Below are 16,778 nucleotides of genomic sequence, written 5' to 3'. Positions count from 1 at the left end.
TCTGTTCAACTGTTGAGATTAATATATGTGGTTATTACTGTGAAATTTTTTCTAACTATATGATTCAGATGTCTAATAAATAGTTGATTTAAAAAAAACTTCTTTTTCTCAATAATAGTCTTTCAAAAAACATCTCAAAGATTTCATAACTTTTTACTTTCTGAATATGATGCTACTCCTCAGTTTTATCTCTGATGGTTTTTTTAAAGTACTTTTTATGTACCACAGTTACATGCAGTATAAACTTTTTTAAAAAAAGGTACCAGAATAGTACTATAATATTGACTAGAGGTTTTTAAGATGGCATTTGCTCCATTAAAATCAGTTTGTTCTTCATGAAATTGGGGCATTATATAGCAGTATGTAACTCTTCGGATGTTTTGTTTTTTTAAACATAGTAACTAATTAAATTGCTCCTTTCTTCCTTCTATGTGTGATCCTGATTCTGCTGGACTTTCTGCTGAACTTCATGACACCACTACTTGGGATTTTGCCAATTTTTCTTGTCACTTATATTTGGCGTGTTCCAAATGGACTTCATATTTATTGTGTTGTATTCTAGCACAATGATAGATTTCCCCAAGGACCACCATCTCAGATGGGATCGCCTATGGGTAGTAGAACAGGCTCTGAAACCCCTCAAGCACCTATGAGTGGTGTAGGTCCTGTTAGTAGTGGTCCTGGTGGTTTTGGTAGAGGAGGCCAAGCAGGCAACTTTGAAGGCCCTAATAAGCGTCGTAGATATTAAACATTCTTTCATTCCTATTTAGAGAAAAAGAATTCAGTGGTATGCCTTTACACTTAACCTGTTACCTTGGAAGAATGGTTTTATTGTTAATGTATGCAGATGTTACAGTATTTCTTTGTAAAACGAGGTTTTGTATTTTTCTTTATTCATGAGCTTTGTAGATTAGAATGGTAATGCTGATGCTCATCGTTGTGAATGTTAAAATGTGTTTGTGACCTTAGCTAAATATAAGTACCCCATAGTACTGTTGAAATCTATGTAGTTACTCCAATAAAGAAATCATTTTGGATAATTTACAAATGTTATTAGTGGTATTCTCTTACAGTTTTGCTGAACTTGGCTGTAACAGTAATACTTTGGTTGCTTTAACTAATCCAGCCATCTGAAAATGAAAATGGATTTTCTGCTTTTTAGTTTGTGCAAGTAGCACTGAAGATAGCAGCTTAGTGAAAGGTAATGTTAATAAGGGGTCTGGCCTGGGAGTTTACATTTGTGTAAACCATTCATGTTCTGTGAAACCAGAGTTCCTGTCAGATTTCATATAGAATCTGAATATTCAGATATTCGAAGAGGAATCTTAAGGATACCTTTGTCCTGTGCTGATTTTTTTCAAATAAATCTTTTCAATATTGGAAAAAAACCCGTTTGAAGGCAAATCTCTCTTGCTTATGATATAATGTTTGTGTTTTTTCATTTTTTATTTATCTTTCCTCCCATTTGGTGTCAATATCTAGATCTTATCCTTTAAATTTTCTTTAAAATTAAACAATACTGTTAGATTGTATACTAAGTGAGGATTTGCTGCATGATTTATAAGAAATAAGACATTTCTTGAGGTTAGTTTCTAAAAATATTAAAGATGGTTGACTCTGCAGTGTTGTAAATATTTTCCTAGAGTTGGTAAGTCTCCACTAAAACTTGTCTGACGGTCTAGGTGTGTTTGTCTCCAAGGTATACAAGTTTAATTTTAAAAAACAGAATTAACTTGAGAACGGCTAAAGTCAGTGGAATCATAATACATCTCTCTATTATTGAATATATAATTTGAATTTTGATTTTCAATAATAGGGAAAAACCGATTTTATGACATTATAAATTTTATTTTAAAAGAAAGCCTTTGCTGTGTTTAAAGTTTTGTTTTTTAGCCATGCATGTTTTAAAATTGCATTTAAGGAACATATCTTTAAATTAAACTGCAAATCTGACACATTAGCCATTGATCACAGCATATTTTTTCTTCATAACTTTTCAGTGTTACCATATCATACTTTAGCATTTCTTTTGGAAGAATAATGCACTATTATAAAATGAACAGCATGTAAATACTACCTTTTATTTCTGCATGGTTTCTGTTTTTGCTGGAGGGTATACTTTGGAAAGAAATAAATTTGCTTAATTTAAAATCTTGCATAAACACAGTTGGGTGTGAAGTATAACTGAGATGACTTCTTTTGTACCAGTTAAAATGTTCTTATGTACTATTTTTTAGATACAACAGTATGGGTGGATTTATTTTCTAAAATTTGCACCAAGCACAGGCTTTTGTTTTTTTGGCAGTCATAGAGATTGTAAAATAATAAAGATTATTCTCATTGCTGTTTTCCATGAATATATATTGGCAGCGAGTGGGATTTGTTTTAATTTGTATATTAATTTCAGTGTGAGGAGTTTAAACATTAGCTAAAATTTTAAGGTAATATATATTGCACCTCATTATACCTTTCCCATCATCTATGGGTTTTTTTTTTTTTTTTCATATAATTCTTAAGTAATTTTTAGCTTTGTATTTTGTTTCAAAGCAGAATTGATGTTGGGAAAAACTTTATCCTTTGATGTTAATACTAAGCTATCTTTGGCCAAGGCTGTGGAATTCTGTAAGATTCATTCAAGAACATTTGAAAGCCAGTGCACAAAGACGTGCAAATCTGCTGAACATTCTAGTGTCCGTCTCAGCTCTGGCTCCAAGAAAAGAGTTCTGCACAGCTTTTCCCCTGCATCAAGAAAATCCTTGTTCCAGTACTTAACCAAGTTTACCCTGGGAACAGTCAGCTTCTGGGAGACAGTCACGTGGAGCATCTGTGAACTGCTAGCTATTCGGTTTTTAGTGTGCCTGTAGAGTTAAACACCTGTGGCTGGATTAGTCAATAGTTTTTCTTGTGAATTAGTATACCAGTGAATATATTTCAATAGTATTTGCTTAAAAGTGGTAGATATGAAAATATATGTAAGTTTGTTTATATATGCTACCATAATTATTTCCATAAAATGGTAATATGAAACAATTTTAGTATTATAATATCACAATATTATGTTTTGTGCCATGATTTGAAACACAGTTCAAAGTCTGCAGGATTTAGATTTCATACACTATTAATGTGTAATTAATATGCATAAAATAAAGGAACACTCATTTTTCTAATTGCTTTATTTCAGCAGTGTATTTTCTCAGAATTTCCCTGTTTTTGTTTATTATGAAAATAAATGCATTCATTTTCTTGAGAGATACAGTTTTATTTGAAGGATTCTACGTTCACTTATATTTCATAAAGCTAAATTGGTTATTTCTTGAGTTTTTGGATTTTTCTATTTAAATAAGTGCTGAGTGTTCATTGGAGGAGATTAAATATTTGTTTTTTAAAACTCTATCAATAATATTAGGGAAGAAATTATTGTTTAGTTGGAATTGTGATTTAATAGAAATTATCAGTAAGGACAGTAACTGAAATCTTGTTTCTCAAATACTAATGGAAACTTATACTTCATGTTTTAATCAGAAGCATACTTGAATATTTCAGTAATTTGGTGTTTATGTGTAAAGTCTGTAATTGCTAAATGTTACTGTAATCAGTAGTTAATTAATTAAAAATGAGGGTTAGGTTGATAATTACAACCTAGATTCTGAATGAGAAAAAGAACATATATGTGTGATTGAAAGGAAATATTTTATGAAATAATGTAATCAAGTGTATGTCTAAACCTTTAAAAGGTTGGAAATTTACTGTCAAATGGGACTAGTCCAAAATAAAAGGTACTATTTTTTTTTTTTTTTTTCAGTAACGGTAAATTTCTTGGGGAGTACTGTGGTATTTATGTTTTTTTTTGTGTGGGAAGAGTTTTGTTACAATAGCTAATAATACGTTAAAATACATTCCTGAAATTTGAGAGGGTAGTGATGATGTAAAAAGTCAGAGTTTCAAGAACAAGCTAGTAAACATCCACATACCTAACTCCTAGATGTAAATGTTTTCTTGTGATTATTTCATAGACAGATATTCTTAGACAGTGGCATTACTATTTCAAAGTAAGTTTCAAGCTGTATTTCAAGGTAAAGAAATGATCATTAAGTAAAATAAACAGTACTCTTAACATAACGAGCAGTATTTTCTTTACACGATCTTTTATTGCTAAATTTAAAAAATCAATAATTTTAATGTGCTCACTTTACATATTTTTTCCCCAGTTGTGTAAAATGAAGTATGCATACAGTTTCCCAATTGAATGTGGTCATATAATTTATGGAATGTCACTCTGGGGAAGTAGTAAAGAATTTCACTATTTTTATAATATCTGATCTTTAAAATATGCATTTATATACTTCATTAGCTCTTCATTCCCCCTCCCCTCCAAAAGCACTGTCTTCTAAATGTGGGGAAAATACTTAAACTTTTTTATTTGTTTCCTTGATTACTTATAACAGTATTAATTGTTGACATTTGAATCTTAAAAGGCTAAATATTTAAAGGCCCAATCAGAGTGCTATGTTATTTTGGGAATATTTTTTGACCACATGTCTTTCTCTATAAAACCATGTGTAGATTATAAATATCTAGGGCTTCCTTTTGGTTGAAACTTCTTATTCAATTATATACATACTTTAAATATATTTTTATTTATTTCAGAGAGGAAGGGAGAAGGAGAGAGAGAGAAACATCAATGATGAGAGAGAGAGTCATTGATGCACTGCCTCCTGCATGCCCCACACTGGGAATTGAGCCTGCAACCCTGGCCTATGCCCTGACTGTGAATTGAACAGTGACGTTCTGGTTTATAGGTTGACGCTCAGCAACTGTGCCAAGCCAGCCAGGCATTATTCAATTATATTTTTATTCACCTGGTAGGATTAGCAGTCTGTACTTCCTTTGTTTTATAATATTTAATTTTCCTTGTCAATAAGACAAGCCTATATATTCTAGGTGGAGGATACTGCATCCCTTAAAGTAATTTAGCTGGAGTTCGTAATTCCCATTTAAAAAAAATCTTCGAGTATATTGTTTTATTGCTCAAATTACTGTTATCTATACCAACGCCTCTTTCCTCTGCAACAGATACTATGTTTTGTTGACTATGTTCATTTAAAAATCTTAAGTTAACATTACCGTTTAATTTGTCTCTGAGTTAAAGCATTGAATTTTAGGAGAGATGGTATTCTGCTTATACTTGTAAATAAAATTTCAGTTCTTTTTCATAAAATACAGTCACCTAAATTTCATGTGAGGCACTTCTCTCTCAAAATTAAGACTCAAAATAGTAGGTTTAGGTAAAAAAAAGAAATGTAATTAGTTTGAATATCTGACCTTTTTCTATTCAATTTTCCTTATTTTTAAAAAAGTATAGTTAAATATTTTTGTTATTAAGTACAAAGGTCAATAGTAATTTAAGTGGACCATATACTTCTTAAATGCTCTGTATAAGTAAGTGTGTCATCTGTAGTGTTGAAGACTTTGAATTGATATTTATACTAAAATTAGTTTCTAGCTCTGAAGTTGTCAGTATAGATTGAGACTTCACATTTTTATTATATACTAGAGGCCCAGTGCACAAAATTTGTGCACGGGGTGGGGGGAGGGTCCCCTCAGCCCAGCCTGCACCCTCTCTAATCTGGGACCCTTTGGGGGATGTTCGGCTGCTGGTCTAGGCCTGATCCCTGGAATCGGGCCTAAACTGGCAGTTGAACATCCCTCTCACAATCCGGGACTGCTGGCTCCTAATGGCCTCTGCCTGCCTGCCTGCCTGATCACCCCTAACCGCCTCTGCCTGCTGGCCTGATTGCCCGTAACTGCCCTCCCCTGCCCTGACCCGTAACTGCCTCTGTCTGCTGGCCTGGTCGCCTCTAACTGCCCCCCCTTGCGGGCCTGGTCGCCCCTAACTGTTCCCCCCCTGCCAGCCTGGTCGCCCCTCACTGCCCCCCTTCTGTCCTGGTCACCCCCAACTGCCTCCCCTTGCCGGCCTGGTCACCCCCAACTGCCTCCCCCTGCCCGCCTCTTTGCCCCTCCCTGCCAGCCTGGTCGCCCCACGCAGCCTGCTGTTTGGTTATTGCATGAGGGCATCCTGACCAATTTGTATATTCCTCTATTATTCATATAGATTATACATCTCAATTTAAGGTAGAAAATATATGTATTTAAGGTAGTATCAGACTCTTAAATGAAAAGCCACAGTGGTTTACTATGTTTTATGTTATATCTATGACTGGATCTCTAGGACATAGTCTTCCTTGTTCTATCTCTTATGCAGATTGTCACTCAGATGGACTTTTGTAAATGTGAGATTTTTAAGTATGTTTCTGGATTTTAGAAGAACTGTGTAAACAATCCTTATCACGGTGAATAACATTTTCTGTGCTTAATTAAGTTTTTTTTTTTCCAAATTATCCATATTATATGTGAAAATAGAGAACGTTTTATTTTATTGTATATTTTGCCAGAATAATTTTCCCCCAGGTTATACAGATTATTAGATAATGTCAATTGGTATATGTGAGACATTGCTTAGATTTACATATCTTTTTTTAAAATGTAATGAGAAAAAGTAAATCACGTACGAAGTGGTTCTCTTAATAGTTTCTGACCTTTTTAGTTTTGGAGGCAGTAGTGACCTCCTGAGTGATTATAATGTTAATGCTTTAATTTGGTTAGAATATTTACATGTTCTTGGACTTGGTTAGAATATTTTAAACATTAGGATCACTATGGAGCCAATAGTTGGGCAAACTGAACATAATAATTGGAGTAATTGTCTACAAAGTGATACTTTCTCAGCCATATAGAAATTTTGGGGTAGCCATGCCATTCAGAGCTTCCCTTTATGCATTTATTGATTGTACTAGTATTTACCAAGGGGTCCTATTGTGTGACTGGATCCTTTCCTAGGGCTGATAGAAAAGCAGGGGAGAACGAAATCCCTACCTTGTTTGCTCTCTCAGAATTCCCTGAGGGCTTATTAAAAATAGACTTCTGCGCTCTACCCAGTAGTTTCTCATTCAGCAGGTCCCAGAGGGGGCTAAATAATGTACATTTTTAACAAGTTCCCAGGTGATACTGATAATAGGTGTAGGGACCTTACCTTGAGAACCTCTGTTCTGGTGTTACTCAAAATAGGCAATGTATTTGTTGTTTGATTTTGTTGCATAATAACTATCCTGGTATATTGTGTGTTGTTTTAGACAAAAAGGGGCCACATGCTAACCTGAGAAGCTCAGGGAATGCCTGCATAACAGCCTTGCAAACTTGGAGACCTAAAGCAAGCAGGTCCAACTCAAAGGCTAACACGGGCCAAATAAGGTTTAAGTTTATGTGGATCCCCCAAAACACAAAAGCTTCAATTTTCATGGAAATGTAGGTTTATTTCTATAGAGTCATGTTGAATGCGAAGGACTGAAATAAATGAGTGATGGTTAAAATAATAGAACGTTTTAATAAAAATATTTTTCCTTGTACACTAACTCATCAGACACTGAACAACTGCACAAAGTAATAAGCGTAATGCAAATAAACTTATTTTGCTTGTTCTCCAAAAGCGAAATATTTCCTGTTGTGCACACCAAACAAGTCAGTCCAAGACTAATGACGTGGCATGCGGCTGCTAAAAGATCCGCTGATAGTATTAGTGGAGAGAAATGGTGCGCCTGCGCATAAGGCGCATAAAGGAAATGAATGCAACACGATTATAGTCATCAGTCGTTAGCGAACGTTGTAGTTCGTTACTAATAATTATGTGTAACAGGAAATTGTAAAACTTAAATTACAAAATTTTTATTAAAACATTTCTCACATACTGTTATATTGTCTGGGCCGCAAAAATATTCGTGGTGGGCCGCATGCAATCCACGGGACATGAGTTTGACATGCTTGACCTAAAGTAACCACAAAAGATGGTCTGAATTTAAAACCTTTTAACTAAAAGTCTATGGCAGGTCGTCATGTCCTAGGCAAAATCTTCTCAGACAGAGGCCTATCTTTACTTTAACTAAGCCTGTATATGTTTTTTGCATCCAGGATAACATTCCTTTGGGATGTCAAGGTAACTCCCCCTTTTCCAGACCCCTCAGGATACAACCAGTTCACCAGGCCAGAGACCTTAAATCCTCTCATTGTTATTGTTAATTGTTGACTGTTAACTATCCTGTATCCACCTGTGTAAAAGATGTGTCTATCATTTTACCTTTTCATCCAATCCCAGAGGTTTCCCCTGCTTTGTTTTCTCCCACCTCCCCAGTCTATCATCAGTGGATTTCATATAATGCACTTGCATCTTCTCTTTATTGTCATGTATAAAATGATCTGCAAAACTGCCATTCTCTGGAGCATTACCCTAATCTGTTGAGATTTAGCTTCCTGGCAATTGTTGACAGTTTGGCTCAAATAACTCAAAAAATTCTCTACTTTTGAATGTTTCTTCCTTTGACATTGTCTAGGATTCCTGGCAATTCATAGACAGCGCTCCTCCCCCCCCCCCCCCCCCCCCCCGGCCCCTGCCCCTAACTCTTCCAGCTATTGCCACCTAACAAGTATTACACAAACTCCATTACTTTTGACTAGACAGTATCATTGCCTTTGTAGAAATAGGATTTTCTTGTGTTCACAAGCCTAGTTAAGTCAAGAGGTAATAAAAAAGTGCATTTTGAAAATTTTATAAAGGGGTTATAACTTACCATCTTGGAAAATATGATACCATTTTGATAGATTAAGTGATGGCCTGACCCATTTTATCTTTGTTAATCACTTCAGAAAGGAATGCCCTCTGAGGAGTTCAAACAATGGGAATTAAGTGGTTTTATGGTAAAAAGTTACAGGCTGCTTGTCAGACCTTATAAGGATTGTACTACATACAGATGCAATTCAGTGTCTCTTTTGAATTATGCAATATATTAAAGTGCTTAGCTGCTATATTGACAGTAGTTTCTTCCAAAAATTTTTGATAATACAGTTTTTAAGAAAGTCACCTGGTTTGCAGCCTTCTAAATTATCTCAGTAGGTAGTTTCTAGAACATTGTGGTAGATGTCTGCTAAGAATAGCTCTACATAAGAAGCAAGTATAGATACTTACTTCTAACTAGAGGCCCGGTGCACTGGAGACGGGTCCCTCAGCCTGTCCGGCGCTCTCGGAGTCTAGGACCCCTTGCTCCTTACCATGTGCCTGCAGCGGAGGTGGGAGAGGCTCCTGCCAGCGCCACTGCTCACCAGCTGTGAGTCCGACTTCTGCTGAGTGCACTGACCAGCAGGGGGCAGCTCCTGCATTGATTAAGTGATTTTAGGAAGATATAGTGACCAGTGGTTGGTTGATTTGTATATTAGCCTTTTATTATATAGGATTTTAATCTAGATGTCATCTGTGTGCCTCTCCTGCTTCCCAAAGACTACCATAGCTTACTTAGTGTGCTTTCAATTTCCCAGGAAGTTTACTTGTCCAAGCTTTTTGTATTTTTTTGTGTGAGGTAGAAATGTGTTTGGCTTTGGGAGGGTATCAAGGAAGTCCTCTTATCAATCCTTTTATCTTTCAACTTGGCACCAACCTACCTCTCCCTCATTTTTTAAATTAAGGAGTCAAATTCCTTGCTGCTTCTAGCCCAGGACTTTGAGTCAGCCTTACCATAAGGGGCTTCTTAACCTGTTTTCCAACTGAGCAATTATTATGAAGGCTAATGAGAGTAAAAAAGTTTGTTTCATCTCATAAAATAAAATTTATGAGGCTGGGTTCTTGATAGATTTATTTTTCTGTTCAATTATTCCAATCAAGAAATTATTTTAAATCCTGTGATTACAATGAGTTAGTCATATCTCTACAGAAGTTAGTGCTTAACTTTATTTTTAGGCACATGAATGCAGAAAAATATAATGAATCTTGAGTTTCTCATTTGATTTCCCTATACTCTTTGCTTTTCCTCCTCCCATACATTTTTATGTGATAATAGCCCGACTTTTATCCTACTAGACATTAAAGTTGTAAATTTATATGTGAACTATTGCCACTATTTAGATTTATGCATGATGATTAACTCGGAAAATTTAAAAAGACCTTGGTTTTTTTGTTTTGTTTGTTTCTTATCTGTATATATACCTGGAGCCATTAATGCTTTTAAAATATTAGTACGAGGAAGGTCAGAAGTTTTTGGAAAATTACATACTTCAAATTTGGGGGTGGTTGGGAAGTATAACATAGAATATGCGTATTCAGATGTTTCTGCCTTGAAATAAATATAATGTGCTTTTATTTTAGGAAGATTAAGTTTAATCTCCGTCCTAGTATTTGTGCTACAAGTGTTAGAGGTAAGGTAGAATTAAAGTATAATGTGTCATATTATGATCTTTTAGACCTATGAGGTATTCCATAGGTTGATTAAAACTACAGGTCTCAATTTGGATTATTTCCCAATTGATCAATATGGAAGAAAGCTATCTGTCACAATCAGTTTCTAGTCATGCTTTTTAAAATTTTTTATCCTCATTGGAGGATATTTTTTCCAATTGATTTTTAGAGAATGGAAGGGAGAGGGAAGGAGGAGAGAGAAACATGAATGTGTGAGGGACTCTAGGGGCGGGGAAGGAACCCAAATCCCTGGTATTCGCCCTTGACTGGGAATCCAACTGGAGACCCTGTGTGTGTGGGCTTATGCTTCACTACTGAACTGCTGGCCAGGGCTGGTAATTCTTTTTTGTAGGTCATAAAAGAATCATGCATATCAAATACAGGGGTGGGGAAAAAGTAGTTTCAGCAATATTTGAAATGCTCAATACTGGTTTTCTACAATTGCTATATAGACAATTTCTTGCAGTCTGGACACTTAGGATATAGCTACGCATAAAGAAGACTCGCCCTCAGTTCCCTGTGGCACATGTGTTCTAGACCTGCAGACGAAGAGCGACTAACAGTTGAAATAACTTAATGTCAAAAGGGTAAAGGACAGCGTCTATTTTAGATAAGGGGACTATCTGACTTTCTCAGGAGATAAAGGGGCAGCATTCTGTCTACTTTAGCCTGCTGGCAAAACAGAGCTGTGGTGATATCAGTGGTTCAGTAAAGTGCACTGTGGGAGCAGTGCTGTCCCGTGTGGTGGCCATGTGTGGCTGTTGAATCTTAGGAATAGGACCAGTGCAACTGTAACTAACTTAAATTCAGCTATCAAATGTAAGCGAACTTGGAATGACATGGGTGTGTGCATCTAAATTTAATGAACTCTACAAGTATCAAATAAATTTTACCACTTGAATTAGAGGTGTAAAATATACACAATTGCAAATGTTTTGGTATGAAATGAATGTGAAATACCTTTTTAATTTTTACAGGTTACATATTGAAGCAATACTTTGACTGTATTGCTTAAATAAAATATATATACTTAATAGTATATATACACTAATTTTATCTTGCTTTTACCTTCTTTAACTTAGCTTCTAAGAAATTTAAAATTTCTTATGTTTGCACTTTTCTTTTGGTAGTGCTGGTTTAAAATAATAACTTTTTATCTTTTCCTTGCATGATTGTAATCACAGAATCTCATTACGTGATCTGTAGTGATTATAATTCATTTATTTTTAATCTATATATCTACCTATCTATTATTTTAAAAATATATCTATATGTATTTTATTTCAGAGAGGATTGGAGAGGGAGAGAGAGAGAGAGAAACATCAGTAATGAGAGAGAATCATTGATCAGCTGCCTCCTGCACACCCTACACTGGGGATTGAACTCAGAATCCGGGCATGTGCCCTGACCAGGAATTGAACCGTGACCTCCTGGTTCATAGGTTGATGCTCAGTCACTGAACCATGCTGGCCGGGCTATTTTTATCATCATTTTAAATAAATAATTTGAGGTTGAACTTTAAAGTTTGTTAAGTACATACCATTATGATGGGACCAATTTACTTGGTGCTTGTACAGAAGTGGAAGAGAGTTATTGGAACACCCAGTTCTCAGGAGATAAATTGTACATATTAAGCTTACATTTTATTACTTTCACTTTTATTACTTTTCCTTTGTGTTTTATATCTACTTGGTACTCTCTTCATAAAATATTTAAGTAAGCATAAGTCCTGAAAAATTTTTGTCAGCAAGATTCTCTTAAAAAAAAAATTCTCTTAAAACCTTTGTGTGAAGTTTCCATATTTATTTGTTTGTTTACTTCATTCCATGATGTCGGCTCTAAGAAAGTAGGGATCTTCTTTGTCATTGAGTGATTTATCTTCATTTTCTAGCAAGTCTTTATTAAGTGTTTGTTCAGTGAATGAGTGACACCAACTGTAGGACAGATGATGTTTACTAATGATAAGACGAAAATGAACAAAACGTGGTCCCTGCACTCTTGGGATTTGGATCTATTGAGTATCTGTAGAGCTGTAAGCATACTGATCATTTTGTTGTAATGAAGGGAATTGCAAATGCTCTGAAAACATACACAAATACACACCTATGTTGGGAAGACTTCAGTTAGATAACTTTTGAGCAGATCTTAAAGGTGAGTATGTACTTGCCAGTTACTGATTTAAAAATAATTTTTTTTTTTTTTTTTTTTGAGGGAGGGTAGGGAGTGTGTGGTTAAAGGTTAATAAGAACGTGCTGGGGAGAAGGCAGAAAGTTTAGATAAACTGTGACTGATCTAAGTTAAGGAGTTTTGCGCTTTATCTTTTAGGTAACTAGGAGTTAGGTCAGTTATTTTAAATACAAGAGTAACTGGAGGAAATGGAAAGCAGAGGGACCACATAGAACAGTGGTCGGCAAACTCATTAGTCAACAGAGCCAAATATCAACAGTACAACGATTGGAATTTCTTTTGAGAGCCGAAAACCGACTTCTGCGCATGGGCCACGAAGTTTCAATCGCACTGTACGTGTGCTCCCGCACGTGGTATTTTGTGGAAGAGCCACACTCAAGGGGCCAAAGAGATGATAGGTGGCTCGCGAGCCTCGGTTTGCCGACCACTGACGTAGAACATCGATCGACTGCCCCACCCCCAATGTGATATTTGAAAGAATCTTTAGTGTCAGGTTTGCTCAGATTCCAGACAGGAATAATTCAGAAGTAAAATGAATTTAACGTTTTTGTTGGTGTGTAGATGGGGGAGAGGGAAATGCAGTGGTCTGGGAGTTTCTGGTTTGAATGGTGGAGTGATGGTGATACCACTAACAGACATGGAAGGTAAGTATATTCAACATTGTGGTTGGGGTGTGGGTGACGGCCTGAGGGTGAGGAAGATGGATGTTGGAATCTGTTGGATTTTATATATTTTGTTTTTGAATACCTATGGTTGTTGGGATTTTCAAAACTAGACAACCTGTTTGCCTGGTAAAAGCGTTCTCGCTCAGGGCACCACCGGGCATTGCTGAAGGTGACGGGTGCCCTAACTGGTCCTGCTTTTACTTTTGCTCTTGCAATTTATTCTCCTAGTAATATCGGCTGCTTCCTTCAGAAATGTGGATTAGATCATTGTCCCTGTCCTTCAGATGCAGCCGCTTTCTGTCTGTATCGGAACCCAGCTACATCGAGGGCACAGGGCTTTGTTTGACCTGCTCTCAGTGGGACGTTGCAGCCGCAGACACCTTTCATTGCTTGTCTCCCCAGGTATTTTGGTAGGTTTCTAAAGAGCTCCCCAGTAGAAGGACATATCATCTCTTCTCATTCTTGTCACTTTGTCAGTATGTGACATTTACTTTTTGTGCCCGCATTTTATTAATCTTTTATTAATGTTCTCAGTATCGTAGCACAATGTTTGGCAGTATTTTTTGACCCCGGCTGAAGGAAAATCCAGGAGAAAAATACAGAGTAATGGCACAGATTTATTGTTTTTACTACCAGTTGGAAGTGTGTGGATAAGAATTGCAAATGGCTTATTTATTAAATAGTTATTGAGCATTTTTATGCCAACTCTTTAGAATTGCTCCCCATCTTTGAGCTTGGACTCTGGTGGGTGGCAGGAGAAACTATGGGAAACAATAAGGAATTCTCAGACAACTGCATGTTTGTGACAGCAAGAAGAGCCAACAGAGAATATGAGTCCAGTTTTTAATAACATTGGGATGTGTACTCCTACATATGAATAAATAGGGATATGTCTGAAAAGAAAGTACTAAGAAGTGGACAGAGTGAACATGTAAAGGGAGTAATTTGGGATAATGGATGGAAGTTCAGACCTCTATGTCTGAGGCTGGCGAGGGGATAAGCAGAAGACAAGTTCTTATCAATTGGACCAATAATCACAGGGTTTGTTTAAAGTTTTAAACTTTAGAATCTCAGAATATCTTTTGTGTATTGGCTATACTGATAAAATGTTTGGTGTTGGTGGACCCCAAGCAAGGAGAACGGAGGAACTATAGTAAGTTTAAAATGCTTGCCTGAAATGTCCAAATTTTACTCACAGTTCTCATTAGGAAAGTAATTTTTTTCTAATTGAGTGTAAAATGAAGACTGCTGGTTTTAAAAGTTTACATATTTTTATCCTCTTTTATCTTACATGGGTGTACATTGAAGAGACGATCAGAAGCAGCAAAAGTGGGGTAGGTTAGCAGTTAAGAGTAACTTATCAGGAAATGTTCAGAACTGTCTCATTAAAATGCAACAACTTCTCATTGATTTGGCTATCCGTATATACTTCTATGTGATCATCAGATACACTTGTACAGACACTGAAGGTCTAATGATGGTAACCCTCCTAGTAATTGAACTTTAAAATGACAAAGTGATTAAGATATCCAAGAGAAATAATTCAGTAAACCTTGTATGTTATTATAAAGGGTACACCTAATCCTTTCAGAGGCTTTATAAAATAAGTTGACTATTGCACCAAAAACCATTGAAAAAAATTTTTTTGCACAAATACTGCGAGGATGAAAAGCATGTAATGCTTAGTTTGAAGAAATATTTCTCTGACTTGGTTTTTTTGTGTTAATAGTTCCAATTTGAGAGTGGATAATTCTAATATTCTAAGAGGTTCTTAAATGTGACTTCCCTTCCATCTGTCCTGTTTTATCTTGCTGCTTTTAATATGGTCTTTAAGTTTAAATTTTTCACTGTTCAATTGGATGGATTGTAGAGATTTTTAAAATTACCTATAAAATAAGCATTGTTAGTTTCTCAGGATTGCCTCTAAAATTATTTGAAAGGTTTCTAAGAGGACAGGTTAAATTAAGGTTTTCTTAGTGATTGGGTAGACATTACTGAAGTTCCTGTGTTTTTAGTTTTTCTTTTATTAAGTACTAAAGGCCCGGTGCACAAATTCGTGTACCATTGGGGTCCCTCTGCCTGGCCTGCGGGATCGGGCCAAATCCTGCTCTCCAACATCCCCTGAGGGGGTCCCGGATTGCGAGAGGGCGCAGGTCAGGCCAAGGGACCCCACCAGTGCATGATCGGGGCCAGGGAGGGACCGCGGGAGGGCTCCAGGGCATGTCCGGCCCATCTTGCTCAGTCCTGATCAGCCGGACCCCAGCAGCAAGCTAACCTACCAGTCAGAGCCTCTGCCCCCTGGTGGTCAGTGCATATCATAGTGAGCAGTTGAGCAGCCTTAGCATATTATTAGCAAATTACGCTTTGACTGACTGAATGGACCACCGGACACTTAGCATATTAGGCTTTTATTATATACGATATTTAGCATGTTCGTGTAAGTATCCTGAGCTATATATGTTACAATGAATGCAAATTAGTATGAGCAGGTCAAGAAGAATTGGAGTGCCACCATGTTTTGGGTAATAACTTGTTACAGTGGTATCATCTAACTTCTTTTGGAGGACAAATGGAATCAAGTCAGGTTAGCCAAAGTTCTAATATAGCTTGTTTCTATATAGCTAATATATAGTATATGAAATATAAATATATTTTAATACATCATTTACTCAAGTCATGCTGAAATTTCTTTATACTTAATAGGGTGGAAAGAGGATTGTTTGTTTGGTTTTTCTTTCTTAATACTCCCCCCAATGGGTCTTATTCTATTGATTTTTTTTTAGAGAGAGTGAAAGGATTGGTTTTTAAGACCATTAATTAGCTGGTTGAACCCATTTGTGTAAGTTTGTCATAAAATTTTTTACCCAGCATCAATACCTCTACCATTTCTTAATTTTCCATGCCCTTCATCATCCTATCTTTATTTAGCTCCTCTCTGTATTACACACTTCTCTCTGGAGGCCTGCCTTTCTTTGCTCTAATCTGAGCTGATGCTGTGTAGAATAACAGCAACAAAAACAAATCTCTTAGGATTCCAGTGCTCTTATAGACTTTATGTGCTCTTGGCTGAATTATCTTTAAAGACTTGGATTCATTTTGACAGTTAACTATAATTCTTTCCTGTTTACCCTTTAATAGTTAATTTCTTTTGCATAGTACATAAGTATGCACACATACAGTAGCATGGGTACCAGTACTACAATGAGTTCTGCTTTAAAAACTTTTACTACATTGTTAAAAGTAACTAAGGTATTAAAGTGTTAATTTAATGCACTTGGTTTGTTGCTGTCACATGATACTTGACTATATACTAACACTATATTTGGTCAATAAAACAGTTTAAAAACAATGTAAAGGGCACATGAATTAATTGTAAAGGATTATAGCATTGTCATATTTGGAAATAGTGTAGGTTAACGTACACCAGAAGTGGTCATCAGTTATAAATGACTAAGTAGTTCTATAGTAGGTATGGGTGACCTGGAATATGAGCTCCATTCAGTAAGTATTTCCTTCATTAACAACTAAGGCAGCCAATATGAGTTGGGTACAAGGTGCTTTTCTTCTTGAGCAATTCCACACTCAGAGATAGA

General features: G+C 36.1%; 1 protein-coding gene across 2 annotated transcripts in view; it reads left to right on the top strand.

The window, feature by feature from the left end:
- PSPC1 (paraspeckle component 1) overlaps positions 1–16,778 on the top strand; it is a 124,906-nt gene that overhangs the window by 93,020 nt on the left and 15,108 nt on the right. Inside the window, exon 9 of one of the 2 annotated variants that reach the window (XM_054718720.1) lies at positions 563–4,134. The exons of the other annotated variant lie outside the window; for it this stretch is intronic. Within the exon in view, the coding sequence (XP_054574695.1) occupies positions 563–748 (186 nt within the window). The 3' untranslated portion in view covers positions 749–4,134. Of the gene's footprint in view, positions 1–562; positions 4,135–16,778 lie in introns of those variants that run through there. 2 annotated transcript variants of the gene reach the window in all.

Source organism: Eptesicus fuscus, chromosome 7, assembly GCF_027574615.1.
Source record: "Eptesicus fuscus isolate TK198812 chromosome 7, DD_ASM_mEF_20220401, whole genome shotgun sequence".
NCBI lineage: Eukaryota > Metazoa > Chordata > Mammalia > Chiroptera > Vespertilionidae > Eptesicus > Eptesicus fuscus.
This window is presented reverse-complemented; position numbering and strand designations above follow the sequence as displayed.